General features: G+C 36.3%; 1 protein-coding gene across 1 annotated transcript in view; it reads right to left on the minus strand.

Annotated features, from left to right (window-relative positions):
• Positions 1-19,279, minus strand: part of LOC122790582 (extracellular calcium-sensing receptor-like) — a 168,325-nt gene that overhangs the window by 37,795 nt on the left and 111,251 nt on the right. Inside the window, exon 4 of the mRNA XM_044058107.1 lies at positions 14,481-14,702. Coding sequence (XP_043914042.1) covers positions 14,481-14,702 — 222 coding nt within the window. The remainder of the gene's footprint in view (positions 1-14,480; positions 14,703-19,279) is intronic.

A 19,279-nucleotide genomic window follows, 5' to 3' on the forward strand; every position in this document is an offset into this window, starting at 1 on the left:
GAAAGTGTAACATTAAACGCTATGTGGTCATCAGTTGTGAATAGCATTAGAATATTAAGTAAGAAATGTCATTAAAGCCTGATTACTGGTCAGAGCAACAGAAAGACTATTTTTTCAAAAAAGGTGGCATTAGTGCTTTATAAAATGTTACCTATGTATAGTCATATTTACCACAACATTCATGTTAGGAAAATGTATCACGAGACATTAATTCATAAGTTTCAGTGTGCAAAGGGTTGCACAGTAAACTATTCAAGACAAAATATGACAACATACTCAGTTTTATCTTTAACAGCATCAGAATAACTGTGAAAATGTAATTATTTTTTTCTCTTGTAATACGTGCAAGACAAGTGCCACATATTATTATATTTTCCAATAAGATGTTTTTACTGTTTCTGCTGACCTTATTAAAAAACTGAATCACTTTGCATGTGTTTATCATGTCTACAGGTTTGTGTTTTGTTAAATGCTTTCAAAGAGGTGCATATGTGATACAAGATTGTCATACTGTATATCGCGTCTGCATTAAACTATACACATCTCATAACTTTTGTACAAAAAAGGATGTTTTTATTTTAGATATTTATACAGTGGATATAAAAAGTGTACATACCACTGTTAAAATGCCAGGTTTTTGTGATATAAAAAATGAGACCACAATAAATCATTTCAAAATTTTCCCACTTTTAATGTGAGCTATAACCTGTATAATCCAATTGAAAACAGACAAATCTGTTAGGGGAAAAATATAAAAAATAAAAAACATACAGTAAGCTGGTTGCATAAGTGTGCACACCCTTAAACTTATACTTTGTTGAAGCACCTTTTGATTTAATTACAGCAATACTTTAACAGTATGTGTCCTGTTGGTAAGCCAACTGGCTACCCACCTGCTAATGTAGGGGTTAATTTTCAGCTGAGTGGGGGATTGTGTTAAATGCCTTGGCTAGGTCAAGATAGGCAGTATGCACTGTTTTTCCCTCATCCAGGGCCTTGACGACTTTCTCAAAGAAGTCAACCACGTTTAACAGGCATGATCTACCTTTAACGAATCTGAACTGGGTTGGGTCCAGAGTTTGGAGAGTACCTATGTCCTTGTTAATAAAGTCTACAATGATTCTTTTCATGGTCTTGCAGATGAGGCTAGTCAAGCTTATAGGCCTATAATTCCCAGGATCAGTTGACGGTCCCCCTTTATGCAGAGGGATTACTGTTGATGTCTTCCATTCTGCCAGAAATAGCCAGTTCACAGGATGTGGTTCACAGAGATCTAAGTGAGTATACTAGGTCATGTTTTAAGTTGTTTAAAAGACAATCTAGGATATTATCTGGTTCCACTGATGCCGTGTTTTTGGCCTTGGAGAGCACCAAGATGACCTGCTCTCTTGAGATAATAGGCTGAGGAATGGTGGCAGGTATACTTTGGGGGATGACAGGAGGGAACAGAGGGGTGAAGTTTGTTCCAAATATGTCAGTTAGCAGGTTGGCTATTACCTCCGGCTGATTATGGATGGTGCCATCCACAACCAATTCAACGCATAGCTGGGTATTCCCTTTTAGATTTTGGATGTAGTTAAAAAATGTCTTGTGATTATCCTTAGCTATTTTTGCTTTGTTTTTGCTTCATTATTAGCTTTGGAGGACTTGACAAGATCTGTAATTTAATTGTTTAAGCTAGAGAGGAATTTCTTCCTCTGCTTAGCCAGTTCCCTCTTGTTCTTCGACATTAGTTTCTTTCTTTGTTGTATATCCTGTTTACACCAGGGGTCCACCAAGGTGGCTTGTTTTTTCGGCAAGACCTGTTTTTAATTTGATGAAGTACAGCTGATTCTATACAACTGCTTAAGTGGTTATACAGGGCATTGGTGTATACCTCTGCATAGGAGTCTGTGTTATCTGCATTCAAGGGGACTTTAAAACTTATTATACCATCATTTAGTAGGAGGTAGTTTGTCTCTGAAAAATTCTTAAGTGTTTTTAAGCTTGAAGGGGTATCTGGTCTTATAATTGCACCGAACAAGACTGATTTATAGTCAGATTTTACCAAGCAGGATATCACATGGGGGGGGTTGCAATGCTGTTCCATGTTAATGAGTACTATGTCCAGGACATCTGAGCCTCTTGTGGGTGTGCTGAATAGCGGTTCCAGAAAATTTGCATTGACAAAGTCCAAGAACCTTTGAGCCAGCATGTTTGAATTCAAGTAAGATTCCCAGTCAATGGTAGGATAATTAAAATCACGCATGAGTAAGGTGTTTGTCTGTATGGCAAGTGACTCCCATAAGTCTAGGTATGTGGCATGCTTTTCCTGTGTTATGGTGGGTGACCTATAGCTAGCTATGATATGATAGGGGGCTTTGCTTATAGTTAATTGTAGATGGAGCAGCTCAAGAAAGTTATACTGTTTGACCAGTCTTGAGGGTACTTATCCTTATTAAAGATGGATACACCTCCTCCTCTTTTGGTTCCTTCACAGTCAATTTGTGGTCTAAACATATAGAAGGCATTGTAAGCCCTACAAAGCCAGAGTGCTTCCGCATCTTTGAGCCATGTCTTGGTGACTGTACAGACATCAGCATCTTCCAAAGTGAGGAGTGCTTCTAGGGAGTGCAGTTTCTTGTTTAAACTCCTAGCATTAATTAGCCCTACCTTGAGTTTATCTAGAGAGGATTTTGTTATGTTGAGAGTCTAGTTATTTTGTATGTTTAGTATGATTTGTGCATGATTTATACTCTATTTGCATATGCATTTTTTTTTTTGCCAGGATGGTTAGAGGGAATAGGCGGACAGGCCATAGCATTGTTGTTCATGATGTCTGTTTCTGGGTTGCAGGTACAGTTTGATTACATTTCTTCTACAGACAGTTACTGCAGAAAGGTAGTAGGTGCTTGCCTTTTCTCCACTGTTATGCTGTCATTCAATATAAGTGAGGAGGGGTACAGTGGGGGGTGCAGGGTGTCTGTTCCCCTACAAAATATGCATTTTATTTGTTTTTGTTATTTTTGTACTTGGGTAGCACATCTGTTTAGTTAGTGTTGACGTATTTTTGTTTGTTAATGCATTTGATAGTCATGGCTTTGTTTGGCTGATATACATCTGAACGAGGTGTAACAATGTAATAAGAAAGACAAGGACAAATCCAGACAAAGATCTAAAAGAAGGAATTATTTAGATACATAAAGGAAAAAAAGGAATGCCAAGACAGGGCTGCAGAGACTGATAAAGGAGAGGAAGGATACAGTGGGGGTAGGGAAATGCAGAGATTCTCAATGAATTATTCACTTCTATCTACACAAAAGGAATAAAGGTAGAGCACTAGGTTGAAAAGGGACAAGCGAAGAGGGAGGACTTCTGACTGACAATGCAAACTGAGGAACATTTTAGGAAGGAAATCCAAGGTACAAGGTCCTTGCAGTATACCTCTCTCCCAACATCTCTCAAAACCTGGTGCATGTACTTAGAGATCACCTAACAGAATTCTGCAAAGATCAGTCATCAGCAGAGAGGGCTCATAGGGCTAGAGAGAGGATATGGTGATGTCATCTGACAAAAGGGGAAGTGGAATCATAGAACTGACCTTAAAGGTTAAAAATCCATAATCCTGACCCACGTACCAGGGAAGTCATGGATAAGATACTATGAGAAAGGTTGTATTATTTCCTGCAGACTAGTAAACTACAAGATTACTATCAACACAGATTTATATGTAACACCTTGTCAGTTTATCCCAATTCATTTTTATAAATAATTTATGACGGAAACTAAAAAAGAAACCAAGCTGATGTTGTATGCGATAGCCTCAGTTATGCTTTTGACTCAAAGCAGAATGGTATACAAACTGAATGAGCCCTAATAAATTGTCAGAAAGGTGACTATGTGGCAGGAAAACAATCATTAATAGTTATAGGGATTCTATCAATATAAAGTAAAGTGATTAATGGGGTTCCAGTAGGGCTGATCTTCTTTGTGTCAGACATCATGAGGTTTATTGACTGCAAGAGCAGCCTATCTGGGTATGACAGAAACATAGAAATACGGAAAGATACTAAGCCAATGGCCTGAGGGCCTTTTTGCACCTAGCCAAGCAGAATTCCCCAATACTACTTGTTTCCTTTTGTAGATAAGAAATAGGCAAATTACAATTTTGTAGCACATCAGAATCCTCTGTCTAGAAGAGACATAGGTGTCACCCAAGGGATACATTTGCAGTTCCCATCTATTTGTCCAGATTGTGTTTGAATTAGGTCAAGGAAATACTTTGTTTAATGTGGATGGGAAGTTTGTTCCAGAGCAGTGGAAGCCTCTGTGAGATATATTTGTCTTTCCAGCATGTCCTGTTCACTTTGTTGGAAAGGATGAAAGAGTTAGAGCAGGTGTTTCTTATACTATTTTTTTGCAGATGTGGAGTAGGTTCACCAGTACAGGGTCTGAGGAGACCTTAAAGGTTAGCAGAAGCAACTCGTTTGCAGTCCATAGGAGACTGAGAATCAGGACAATGATCTAAGGCAGCCCCTATTATTACTGTGTTGGACTCTCTGGATTCTTTTGGTAAAGAATTTCTGTTGGTGTTCTAGTTAAAGCATGTGCCTTTGCAGGTACATGCCAAAGGGGGTACGTAATGAAAATGAGGGCCAAGTACAGCAGGACAATAGCCTTCCAAGACCTGAATGTAATGCCCTTTTTTGTAAGCTGTGTTATATAAAAAGACTTCCTAGCTGTAGTGAACAAGTATTGGTCAAAAGCCAGATGACTATCCACACAAGTCCCCATATCCCCAGCGACCATTTCTACCTTAAGAGATGTGTTGTCAATGTCATAGTTTGTGGGGGGTGTATGATTTACTGAAGAAGATGATTATGCATTTTTTGCATTTAGCTTTCAACTGGGGTTCAATTTTTCATTTGTGTGAGACCCTCCTGATAGATGTTTTGCATTTCAGAGGATTCTATGACTGCCCAGAACTTGCAGTCATCCTCAAACTTGGTTAACCACAGCCTATTTGTATTTGCCTGAACATCTGAGAAGTAAATGCCAAACAGAAATGGTCTCAATACTGATCCCTGGTGAACTCCACTTGTGATTGGCCTTTTAGTGGGTATGGAGCCGCTTATTCTTATCTCTTGTATCCTCTATTAAAGCCTGTGAGCATCCCAGTGGATGGCATAAGGATTTATTTGTATTTTTTTTTTTTTTTTTTTACTATACTTGAGTGGTGAATAGTGAAGAATGCACTGGCCAAGTCCAAACAGGCTGCATGAACTGATTTTCCATACTCTGTAGACTTTGTGACCTTTTCAAGGAAGTTCACCATGTTTAGCAGGCATGACCTCCCCTTGACGAACCCAAACTGTCTCAAGTTCAGTGCTTGTAGATTTATTATATCTTTGCATATAACAACCATGACAATTCTTTCAATGGCCCAGGTCAGTAGTGAAGTCACTCTTGTGCAGTGGAATGACAGTTGTCATCTTCCAGTTTATGGGCACAAATACAGTTTCATGGCTGAAATTAAGCAGCTTCATTAGGAGATCAGACAAGTGCTGTTTCAAGCCATTTAGGAGGCACACTGGTATGCTACGAGGCCCCATAGATGCTGTGCTCTTTGACTTGGAGAGTGTCTCTAGGACTCTTGTGATAACAGGTGGTGGTATGGATTTTAGTATCTCCATAGTGGCAACTGAGGGGTATTGTGGAGTGAATTTTCATTTAATGTATTCACCAGAAGGTTTGTAATGTTGTCTGCTGCAGTAAACGTTGTGCCATTTACTACCAGTTTGGAAAACTGCATGTATTACCTTTCTGCTTCTTAACATACCTAAAGGAGGCCTTATGATTGTCTTTAGCTTGAGAAGCTATATTCAACTTGAATTTGACTTTAGTGGTTTTGACTAGACTCCTTATTTTCTTGTTAGTTTTTATGATTATGTGTTTGTTATGTTTACTGTATTCAGCCATGATTTTTTTTCCTGTTGTTGTACAGCTTGTTTATGGCTGGAGTCCAACAAGTTGGTTTATTTTTGGAGGTTTTGTTTTGACCCTTTTGAGCAGGAATAGACACCTACATACAGTGCTGTAAGTGATGGTAGAATTCCTGGGAGAAGACTTCAGTATAGTATTTTGGTATGAAGGAGTGCAAATTTTGCCAGTGTATCACCCTGTTCCAGTATAATTTTGAAAGATGCTAGTTTCTAGTCTGATCTTAACAGAGGTGGAAGGGGGTGTAGGGGCACTTTATATTTGACAGGATCAAGTCATGCATGTTGTTTCCCACTGTGGGAGTTTTAACAAGTAGTTAATGAATGTTTGTGTTAACCAAGTCCAGGAATTTCTGGGCCTGCTCATTTGAGGATGTGTATGTTTCTCAGTTAATTGATGGATAGTGAAGTTTCCCAGAATTTCTATGATAAAATTCCGTGTGTAGTGACTCATGTTTATTTAGGTATCTTGTGTGAGTGTCCTGGTTCATGAAGGGGGATCTACAGCTAGCAATGATATGATAATGGGTTATGCTTATGGTGGTTTGGATACAGAGAATTTCTAGATCGTCACTCTGCTTTACCAGTCTGGACATGTGGTTATTTCTAATAACATTTGAGACACTTCCACCTTGTTTCTCTTCCTGAATGGCAACTGGTCTAAAGGTGTGGAAGGCATTGTAGCCCAGTACTGACAGGGTGTTTTCAGCTGCTTTAAACCATGTCTAAGTTGCCACAAAATGACAGATGTCTTACCCCCTTAAAATGACACCAGTGACTAAGCCAATTGCTAAACTCAATCATTTTCTGCTGTTATTGTAGCATCATCTTTGGAGAGGATAAAATATTGCTCAGTGCTAGACTATTACCTGCCTGAGACACATAATCCAAGAGCTCTATCATGTCTCACTTCATGTAGTCCTGTGCAGTAGATCTCAGATCACTTATGCTAACGTACTATGACAGTCATACAAGTCATGCAATGACATGAGCACACAGGTGACCTGGCAAATCCTAGTGCCTGGCAAGCAGCTAACTGTCACACTTTCTTTGCGCAACTTGGTGAGGAATACAACTACGGAGTCACCTAAGACTAGTATATTAGATGTAGAGGTTGCCTGCCCAGTAGGCTTAGTTCCTGCAGCTTCTTGATTCCTGTTCCACGTATATTATAACATTTTACATTAATGTTATTTCTGTGTGTTGTAAGGTAATGCTGAGGAGGCATATTGTTTGTGTACCATTTAGGAAGCCTTAGTCTTTGTGGTTTTGGTAGGTTCAAGTTTAATACCTTAGGATAAGATTTAGTGTGAGCATTGTGTGAGGTTGGAAATGATGTATGAACTGGCTTACTACTAACAATCTCATTTCTAATACTGTATTTGTGAGAGGTATTTGCCTTACCCTTAGGTATGTAAGCTGCACATTAAAAACAGTATAAAACTATAGGTTGTGCAGACAGGTAGCTTGCATACATATATACAGTAAAATCGATATTTAAAGGCCTTCTGGTAGGACTAGTCATCAACAATATCCATACTAACATCAATTATATAAACGTATTTAGATATATACAATGTTAATGACTGCCCAAACATATATATATATTGAAATCTCAGAACATCGAACTTCTGATTATCACAGACCAGAGGATTGAAGTTTTGAAATATAGAACCTATGAAAAAAAATCTAAAACATGAAAACTTCTAATTTCAGATTTTTGCCACATGCTACTTATATATACGAACTCCTAGATCACACTACAGTGAAGGGAATGGTGAAGTTCCCATTCCACACTGTACGGTGATCTCCATTCACAAGGTTCTATATTTCAAAACTTCAATCCTCTGGTCTGTGATGATCAGAGATTCTATGTTCTGAGGTTTCGGTCCTATGAAGGGGATATTCATATATATATATATATATATATATATATATATATATATATATATATATATATATACACATATATATATATATATATATATATATATATATATATACACACACATATATATATATATATATATATATATATATATATATAGATATATAGATATATATATATATATATATATATATATATATATATATATATATATATATATATATATAGGTTTACTACTGAAATTGCGAAGTGCCTTTGGGTCAACATTGTGACTATTCGATGAATGCATTTTTACGATTTCAATAGTAAACCTCTAAATATATACATATATAAATATATATATATATATATATATATATATATATATATATATATATATATATACATATCTATATAAAATGATGGCTGTGCAGTCAGCAATACTGCAGTCAGTATGATAAATGTATGAGTTGTGATAATGAGATTAATTAAGAGAGAAATATAAGCATTTAGTACATTAAGACGGTAAGAGCACCTAATCAGAGTGAACAGAATTATCACAGGAGATGATGACAAAGTTAGATGAAATTCAAACTAAATCTCTACAGTATGAGCATTTAGGTATCCTGAGCAAGTGAGCTTTCAATGTCTTCATAAAGAATGGTAAATCAGTTGGGGTTTTTTTATATCTTCTAGTATGTCATTTCCAGTAGGCTGGGGCAATTTAGCAATCTACTATCCCACACGAAAATTTGAGAAACAGGCATATGTATTGATGCTAAAAGGGTGTTTGCTTGCAGCAGTATTGAAATCTACGTGATAATATTTATGCTTTTGCTAGTTGGTTGAATTTCATCTAAATTTGTCTGGATACATCCCAGAAGCATTCATTTCCATTTCTTATACAGTATGACCCTTGAAAATATCCCCCAACATTCTGGTTTGTGTTGCCAGTAGCCTGTCATTATCATCCTAGTAAGCTCATGCTAGATGTAAAACAATCCACAAAAGGAAAGAAACCCAGTGTCAAAATTATAAGATAGGAAAAGTGGGTACCTATAAGTGTGGCAAGTGTAGACAGTGTACTTTCATTACCAATACAAGTAATATATATATTCCTAGCATTCAGATTTATACAAGCTAAGGAGTACTATAATTGTGACAATAAAAGGGTGATACACCTGGCTTACTGTGTGGTATGCAGGGCCTTTTATGTAGAGAAAACAGCAATGGCCATAAAGCAAATAATATATGAACATTTATACTATATTAAGACCAAAAACATTAATAATGGTTTAAACAAATACACTATAGGTTGTAAAAATGCTAGGTTTCAATGTTTTGTGTTAGAAATGATGGCCCAGGATATTAGAGGAGGGCTATTAGAAGAAAAGATAGAGTACAGGGAAATATATTGGCAATTAGTATTGCAATTAAACAAGACCCCGATTTTAAATGAGAATATTTCCCTAGTCCCAGTGTTAAAGCTGACAACAAGTCTGTAGTTCATCTGCCAAATAAAAATTTGTACGTATTGAATTTTATGGAATTAAGTGTTTTAAAGAGAAGTTTTATAAGCTTTAAAAATGCTTACATATCATACATTTTAACCATTATTGCACATTAGATTTTTTTTTTGGTCATTTTATAAGAATATAATAGATTTTTTAAAGAATAATATTTTAATCACAAAGCAGTATCTTATAAGTGATTACTGAACACTGACCACTAGAGGGTAGCATAAGAGAAGAATTGAATGTCAATGGAAATATTTATACAGTTCATCATTTTGTGTAACATAAAGGGTTTCTGAAAATAAATTATTTAATTATTTAACATTTTACAACATAATTTGAACATGTTCATTTATAACAACACTACATAATATAAAAGCTGGAACCGTTTTTATGTAGAGTTAAATACTGAAGGGCACTCTGATTAGACATTAATTAGTTTAAGAACAGTTGCAATTAATTTTAAACAGTTGAGTATGTAATAGGGTTATGGAACTGATATATAAATGATTAATGTTTGTGTATAATTTGTCTGAGGAACTCCCAAGGTTTGGGAAGAAAACGCAGTGATAACATTAAGTGTTTGTTATTTTTATGGTGTTTTTTAATATTTTCTTGGAACAATTTTAGTTTATTAAAGACTGTCTGTCTTCTGTCTTCTTTCGGCTTTTCCCGGTTAGGGGTCGTCACAGCAGAACTCTGGTCCGGTAATGATTGGCAATGGAGTTTTACTTTGCCGAGTTGCCAGCCCAACGCCAAGACTGATTTAAGAAAAGCCCATGGCTTTTCCTTTACAGTGTTTGCTTAGTACATTCATGCTATATATGTGATATACATGTCTAGATCTTTTTCCTACTCTGTTGCTTCAGATTTATTATACCAAGCCGATACTTCACAGCTTGGGAGTTTTTGGCCCAGTTGTAAAACTTTCTATTTGTTTTCATTGAACTTCAACTGCTTGCTTTCTTCTCATCTGCTCAACCTTACCCTCGACTCTTCAACCATCATTCCTCGCTGTAACTTTGTGGCATCAACAAAGAGATTGATCCTGTTGTCTGTACTTTCAGATGTGTCTGAGAGACAATAAAATGTACCAAAGTCAGGACAAATCATATGATAATTACCCTCCTATGACCTACAATTTAAAATGCAGTAATACAGTTCCTCAACCTTAGTCCTCACCCAATCCCCCTGCCATGTCTATCAGTATCCTGTTAACAAAGTTACATACTGACAGTAGTACTGTCATGTTGTACACTTGTTTTATTATTTTTATTTCCAAATGCAAAAGTTTTCATCCCAAGGGATTGGACACTTCAGACAATTCTGGTCAATTGCAATATTATCAGTTATTAGCCTAAATATTAGGTTTAAGAGATTATGGATACCAATATAATTAAAAATACACGTATATCATGATATGGTATGGTTTAATAAAGGCTTGATAGGTAAGCTGTAGTACATTTTTAGTGCTAACTTGCATAAAATTAGTGAACATTTTAATATTGACAAGACCAGTTATCAGTTATAATACATAATAGCTAAATGCTGATTCAATATAAAGACATAGGGCAAGATTCGTTAATTCCTACACTGTGTACATGATATGTATTGAAGAACATCCTTACTATATTTTTTGTGCTTTTTAGTCACTCTGAAAGATTATACTAAGTCTACATGTAGTCTACACTTTGTGGTAACCTTTATGAATCCCTGCTGATATTTAAAGCTGCAAGAATATCAGCACGAAAACTAAAATTAGGAGGAAGAAGGTGTAAGTTATGTTTGTGTTGTCTGTTCACTCAGAATGATGCACACTTAGTGGAGGTGTTATTGAATCCTGGGGATAAATTAAACACTGATCAGGACAACATTCAGTGAAATTAGAACTGCTGAGGTACCATGGTATAATATTAAAGCTTAACTACTTTCTGTTTACCGGGCTGTAAAAATTAGAATTTTCTGGTATTAAAGATTTGATAAGAATGAATAAAAATACTTTAAGTATGATACCCTATTACCAATTTGAAATCAAACATAGCAAGACGCATTTTGACAAATCCAACTAAAACTGATATGAAATAGCTGAGAATATACTGGTCATAACATATTAATATAATATAGAAAGTGCTGCTGTCTCAAAGTTACTTCAATAAGATGTAAAAGGAAATGTGACTCTTCTCAGATAGTATTCTATAAATCTGTTAAAAATTCCATAAAGACTCAAGCTTCTAATCCTGGTAGCCTGCCTGCTGAACATTTTCAAACAACAGTCAAGCACATTTCTATATAGATGAGCAATTTATATATTTTATCTAACATGTCCCCTTCTGGAAATGTTTTTGCACATGGATAATGTGTAAGAAGAAGAATGGTGTATTTTATTCAGCATGTTATAGACCTGTACATTATTGACTTGCAGTTCTACGTTATTCGTATGAATATGTTTTGATATAAACTATTTTTGTTATTAGTAGGAAACAGTCAAATGAGTTTGTAAATAAAGTCAAGAATGCATTAAAACAATATATATATATATATATATATATATATATATATATATATATATATATATAGTTTCTCTTCATATGATCGAATTTCTCTAAACTTGAAAGTCATAAAGTCGAAAACAAAATTTTGAATTTAGAGAAACTCGAACATATGAAAGGGACAAAAAAAAAATAACGCCCCCCACAACCCCCCTACTTAAATATACCTACTCCGAGATCGAACTATAGTGAAGCAAAGGGAAATCTCCCATTCCACGTTATATGCGTAAGCGCAAAACGGAAGATTTTCCATTCCTCCGCTATAGTGCGGTCACGGAACATTCACATTTAAACTGCTAGGGCACAGGGGGACCTGGCCCCCTGCAAAAAGGTAAGTTAACTTTTTATTTTTTTAAACCTAAGGCTCCCATTCACTATTTCGAGTGAATGGAAGTTTGAGATTCTGGTCTCGAGATTGTGAATTTCGAGCTTCCATCCATTCGATCTTGTGAAGGGGAACTATATATATATATATATATATATATATATATATATATATATATCATTCAGATTCATCAATATCCCAAAAGAACAGCACAGTATGTTGAGAATAAGAACGTCAACCTATTAGTATGCATGTGCCAAGAAACAACTTTGGTGCACACAATACTGAAAACAACAAATAATATTAAAAACTATCATTTTTTTGTCCCTGCAGATTATAATATAGTAATATACAGACAGCACAAAACGGAGAAAGGTAATACTCCCAAGCCTTGATAACTGTGCAATCTTGCAAACCTGATGCCATCGGTTTAGTTGACCAAAAGCAATTGACTAAGCAGATGTTGACCAAACATAGTGATGACTGAAGTATCTGCAACCATGAATATATATATATATATATATATATATATATACATATATATATATATATATATATATATATATATACATATATATATATATATATATATATATATATATATATATATATATATATATATATATATATATATATACATATATATATATATATATATATATATATATATATATATATATATATATATATATATATATATATATATATATATATATATATATATATATATGTCTGATTGGCTGATTTGCTGTTTTTGACTTTGTGATTGGCTTCTTGCAATTTTTGCTTGCTTATGGTTTGATTGACGACTACACATTCTACATTAGCTCCATTTCACTGTAGCTTACTGATAGGAGATTTTTAATTACCTGTTGTGTGCTTACAGTATTTAACTAAATGGTTCCACTGTATGTTTTATTCTGAAGAAGTTCTTGCATTGAATAAAGAATGAAAGTGCTCACTCACCGATTTATGCCTCAGTGTTTATTCCTTAATGCTAGAAGTTATTTTGTGCATATATATATATATATATATATATATATATATATATATATATATATATATATATATATAGATATATATATATATATATATATATATATATATATAGATATATAGATATCTGACGAAGTGGCTTGGGCACGAAAGTACTCACCTGGCGTCTGATTTGTTTTATTAAAGTATTTTATGTTACATACAGCCGTGGTCTGGAGCGTCCTGTATCTATTTTTGATATATAATATTAGTTTACTTCAGATAATTGAAGTTTCAGGGCATCAAACATCATATAGTCGAAGACCAGATGATCAAAGTTCTGAAACATCGAATGTTCTGAATGAAGATTGCTGTACAGTGCTGAATGGGAAATTTACCATTTTCCTTGCTGCAGTACGATCTCTGAGTTGGTATATTTAAGTAGCAGGGGGCATGGGGGTGCAGCGGGGTTTACCCCCTGCAAAAATGTAAAACAAGACTTCTTTTCTTTTTAGATTTGTTTTTTTAATTTGATGTTCAATGTTTCAAAACTTTGATCATCAGGTCTTCAACCATATGATGTTTGATGTTCTGAAACTTCGATCATCTGAAGTAGACCCATATGTGTGTGTGTATATTTGTATGTATATATATATATATATATATATATATATATATATATATATATATATATATACACACACACACACACACACACATATATATATATATATATATATATATATATATATATATATATATATATATATTTAGAAACATAAATGATCTTGCATTGCTAATAACTATAATATATAAGAAAGTATTTTGGGAGGGGGCATTCACCATATTTGCCTTCTTTCCTGTTACTTTGGTTTTCCTAGTTCATTTATTTGTTGAGAGAGAGAGAGAGGATGCATCAGAACACTGACCAGTTCTCATCTGCTTCAGTAGTTTAATGACAGAGCAGCAACACTGGTGACACAGAGCATCTTTCTAATAGATGCACTGTTTTGACTGTGAAAGAAAAGTGCAATAGAGTGTCAAGGTTAAGGTCTAAATATTTGTAGTTGTGAACTATAGAAATATTACCCTGTATGTGATTTACTGAGAACTAGGCAAAGATTTATTTATTTCTGTTGGATATTTATCCCCTTGTATTGCAAGAAGGTCATTAGCATAACATATTATAGTCATGTAGTTGCAGTATGGTAATAAACAAATCTTAAAGACAGTAGATGTTTTAGTTTCACCATTAAATAAGCTGTTACCCACCTGGGTGTGTCCTCCATTCCACATGATTTGACTTTCATTTATAAACAAGTTAGGGGATGTACTTGTGTCATAACGTCCAACTACTTCATATCTTGACAAGCCTTCCTGGTTAACATGCCAATTTACAACATCATACAGTGCGGGTGGATCACCATTCACATCAAAGAAGATTATGTCACCTGCCATATTTCTGAAATACACCTTCTTCATGTAATACAGGAGCTAAGGAAATAAAGTATATGGCACTAAAGTTTATGCAGCTGTGTATTGCAAAACTAATACAGGATCTTCATGTTATGCTGTGAAGAACTGAGTGAAGTCTAAATTGTTTTTAAACGACCATACAGAAAAGCTCTATTAAACTAAGTTAAATGAGACATGTATTCATATAAACTGTGGTTGCTGCTTTCAGTAAACATTGCAACATGTAAAATGCATAGAATGTAAAACACGGGATGTATAGTAAATGCCATTGCTTTCTGTGGAAAAGCAGCAGTGCTGTTAAAAAGTGAAACTGGTTTCACAAATGTGTGCTCATTTGCAGCATCTGAAGTTAGTGTCTTGAAATATTATTCTAAGTCAAAAGATGTGTTACCTCATTTGGACTCTAGCTTTCCATTAAAGTTATGTATGTATAGAAAAAGGAAAGTCTGAATTCAAAATTCAAAATTAAAGTCAAACAGGTAATATAGAACTTGCAACTCTTAAGCAAAATCTGTTAAGTAGGTTTGCTCAGCTGTTGAAATGTGCACTGTGAACAACAGCTCTAAGACAGAATCAAAAACTTAGAATCCATTTACTTGTTAAACTGATTAGCTGCTAGTTAGATGTACTACAAGTAGTAAGTAGAAAGGATTCAGCACTTCTTTTCCTATTAGTAGTGGTAAGACCACATAAGCTGTTTCATACAGTTCTGTTTGTGATTTCTCTTTTTTAAACCTTCTTCATTTGCATTTCATTATGCAGGTGTATAACTGCTTGAGTATTTAATTGTGTTTGTGCATTGTTTAATATTATTTATTTAAAGTAAAGAGTTTTATCGATTTAATTTTAAAATCTTGTGGTGGGTGGTTTATTTATATATATATGAGGGGGCATATATTTTAACCTGGTAACATCTCAATTTGATGGCATATGTATCTTGAACAGTGTCTGCTTATTTATTTATTTATTAATATGTTTATTATTTATTTACTTATGTATTTAATTTTGTTTAGCAAAACAGACTAAAGCTATTGCTACCATATAAATATTTAACGGTTTCTTATTTTAAGGGCAAACAATATTTGTGTTCTTTTCTTCATGCCAGTCCCAAGCCCAGATACATGGGTAGGGTTATGTCAGGAAGGGCATCCGGTGTAAAACTTTTGTCAAATGACATATGTGGACAACAATACAGATTTCCATACTGGATCAAGAATCTAAATGGCAATGCTCAGATCTGCTCTGAGCTAAAACAGAATGGCATTAAATATACTGATCTGAAGGATATTGCCAATATTCTGACAGATCGATTCAGTGCCAACTTCACCCCCCTCTCACACCCTAAATGGCCCATCTCAATACTGGAAGATTGCCAAATTCCAGTAATAACGACCACACAGGTACAAAACGCACTCTCTAAAGCCAAGAATACAGCATCCATGGGACCAGATGACATCCCGGGCTGTGTACTACATGAACTACAATATGAACTGGCACCTCACCTAAGTGTCATGTTTAATCATAGCCTCACCTCAGGTTTCGTGCCCACTGAGTGCCGCAGAGCTACAGTTATCCCAATCCACAAGGGGGGATCCACCTTGGATCCCGGACACTACCGTCCCATCAGTCTGACAAGCCTTATCTGCAAGGCCATGGAGCGTATTATCATGGAACTTATAAACAAAGACTTTGGCAACGTTCAAACACTGGACCCCACCCAGTTTGGGTTTGTGAAGGGCCGATCTTGTCTCCTGAACCTGATTGACTTCTTTGAATCAGTCTCCAGAGCCATGGACAAGGGTAAAGTGGTCCACACAGCCTATCTAGACCTTGCCAAGGCCTTTGACACCATCCCCCACTCTGGAATCATAGATAAACTTACTAAGTTGGGCATTAATTCCTATGTCACCCAATGGGTTGCTAAATGGCTTACTGATAGAACCCACACTGTAAAAGTAGCTGACTCCAAATCCAGCTCCAGACAAGTGACAAGTGGAGTACCTCAGGGTTCAGTCCTGGGGCGCTCTTGTTTGGCATCTACTTCTCTGAAGTACAGGTCAACACTAAGGGACTCTGGCTAACAAAGTTTGCAGATGACTGCAAACTGGGAGCCATTATTGAATCCCAAATAATGTGGATACTCTACAAAGGGCCTTACAGAAACAGATGCTTGGTGCCAGAGCCATGGGCTCAAGCTCAATGCCAAGAAATGTATTGTTATCCCCTTTGGGAAAAAACATGTATCCATGAATTACCATATAGGTGGCAGTACACTAAACACAGAAAGTGTGATAAGAGACTTAGGGACACAGGTGGACAGTGGTCTCACCTTCGATAACCACATCGCCACAACAGTCAGGAAATCCTTCTATGTGGCACACCTCATCACGAAGGGCTTTTCATCCAGAAAAAAGGAGGTCATTGTCCCACTGTACTCATCCCTCATTAGACCCATTATAGAATACAATGCCCCATTTGGTATGTACCTCTCAAGACATCTGCAACAACTGGAAAGGCCTCAGAAATACCTCACTAAAAGAATCACAGGCCTAAAGCAGATGCCCTACGCTGACCACCTTAAAAAACTCCCACTATACTCTGTCGCATATCGTCTACTCAGAGGCGATCTCTGCTTAACATACAAGGCCATGTCAAACCCAGAGCTGATGGACATGCTACACTTAAAGAAATCCCACTTCCTCAAAGCTACATGCTCCAGGGATCTAAACCTTGTCATTACAATAAACAAAACATGCTGGAGGGATAGGTTCCTGACCCAGAGACTCCCCAGACTCTGGAATAGATTGCCCATACATGTCAAGCAGAGTGCCTCTTTGGACCTCTTCAAGAGGAACCTTGACGATTGGATGGGAGAAAGGAAATTCACCCCAGGGATCACGTCAGTCACCCTGCTAGACAGGGGTCCAGGAAAGTAAATAATGTGGGAAGAAATAGCCAGGGAATTGTTATGGCTAGGCTTGTATAGGCCCTAGGGCTAATAGCCTAGTACCAACCTATGAACCTATGAAATCAGTCGAGGCCCAGGTTAACAATGACCACCACCAGCTCTGTTAGCCAACAGGGTGCTGGTGGAAATTGGGCTACTGTTGGCCGAAGGATAAGAAGAGGGGGAAGGCATGCCCGAAGGCAGGAAGAGAGGACTAAAGTTAGTAGTGTGGTAGTGAGGGTAGGAACTTTGAATGTTGGCAGTATGACTAGTATAGGGAGAGAGCTAGCTGATATGATGGAGAGAAGGAAGGTTGATATATTGTGCATGCAGGAGACCAGATGGAAGGGGAGTAAGGCCAGGTGTATCGGAGGTGGGTTCAAATTGTTCTAACATGGTGTGGATGGGAGGAGAAATGGGGTAGGGGGTATCCTGAAGAAACATATGCCAGAAGTGTTTTGGAGGTGAAAATAGTGTTGGATAGAGTGATGTTTATGAAGCTGGAAATTGATGGTGCAATGATGAATGTTGTTAGTGCATATGCTCCACAAGTTAGGTGTGCGATGGATGACATAGAAATTTTGGAGTGAGTTGGATGAAGTGGTGGTGAGTGTACCCAAGAGTGAGAGAGTGGTGATTGGAGCAGATTTCAATGGGCATGTTGGTGAAGGGAACAGAGGGGATGAGGAAGTGATGGGTAGTTATGGCATTAAGGAGAGGAATGCAAAAAGTCAGATGGTAGTGGATTTTGCAAAAAGGATGGACATGGCTGTGATGAATACATATTTTAAGAAGAGGGAGGAGCATAGGGTGACATACAAGAGTGGAGGAAGATGCACACAGGTGGATTTCATTCTATGCAGGAGGGCCAGTCTGAAGGAGATTGGAGACTGTAAAGTGGTGACAGGAGAAAGTGTAGTTAGGCAGCATAGAATGGTGGTTTGTAGGATGAAGTTGGTGATCAAGAAGTGGAGGACAAGTGTGAGGGCAGTGCCAAGGATCAAATGGTGGAAGTTGAAAAAGGGTGATTGTGAGGTGGAGTTCAGGGAAGAGTTAAGACAGGCACTGGATGGCAGTGAAAAGTTACCAAATAGCTGGGTAACTACAGCACAGCTGGTAAGGGAGACAGCTAGAAAGGTGCTTGGTGTGACATCTGGACAGAGGAAGGAGGACAAGGAGACCTGGTGGTGGAATGAGGAAGTACAGGAGAGTATACTGAGAGAAGAAAGGAGCCACTTTTGAGATTAAGTATTTTTCCTCTGTTTATTTGCTAAGATTTTCTGCATAGCCACCTATTTTTAGCATTTTCTGGCTTGTTAAATTTGATTTCTGCATTAGTAACTGTATTTAGAGCACAACCTAGAGCTGTTTACTGAATTTCCTGTTTGCACTTATTTTTAAAATCGTTTTTTTCTCAAAACTTGCATTTTATCTGTCTTTGATCTAGCACTCTTGTGTGGGGTCATTTACTGCACTGTTATAACTTGTTGATACTTGTGAACCTCTGCTATTTCTGAAAAAACAAAAAAACAAAAAAAAGCTTGCTTTTTTTCCACTTTTCTGAGATTTAAAAAAGGTCAGTTACAGGCTTGCTGTTCTTGAACTGTTTGTAAGTTTCTATGAGGCCATTTTTTGCTTGGGCTAAAGG

Source organism: Protopterus annectens, chromosome 16.part0, assembly GCF_019279795.1.
Source record: "Protopterus annectens isolate FY-2018-M chromosome 16.part0, PAN1.0, whole genome shotgun sequence".
In the NCBI taxonomy this organism is placed as follows: Eukaryota; Metazoa; Chordata; order Ceratodontiformes; family Protopteridae; genus Protopterus; species Protopterus annectens.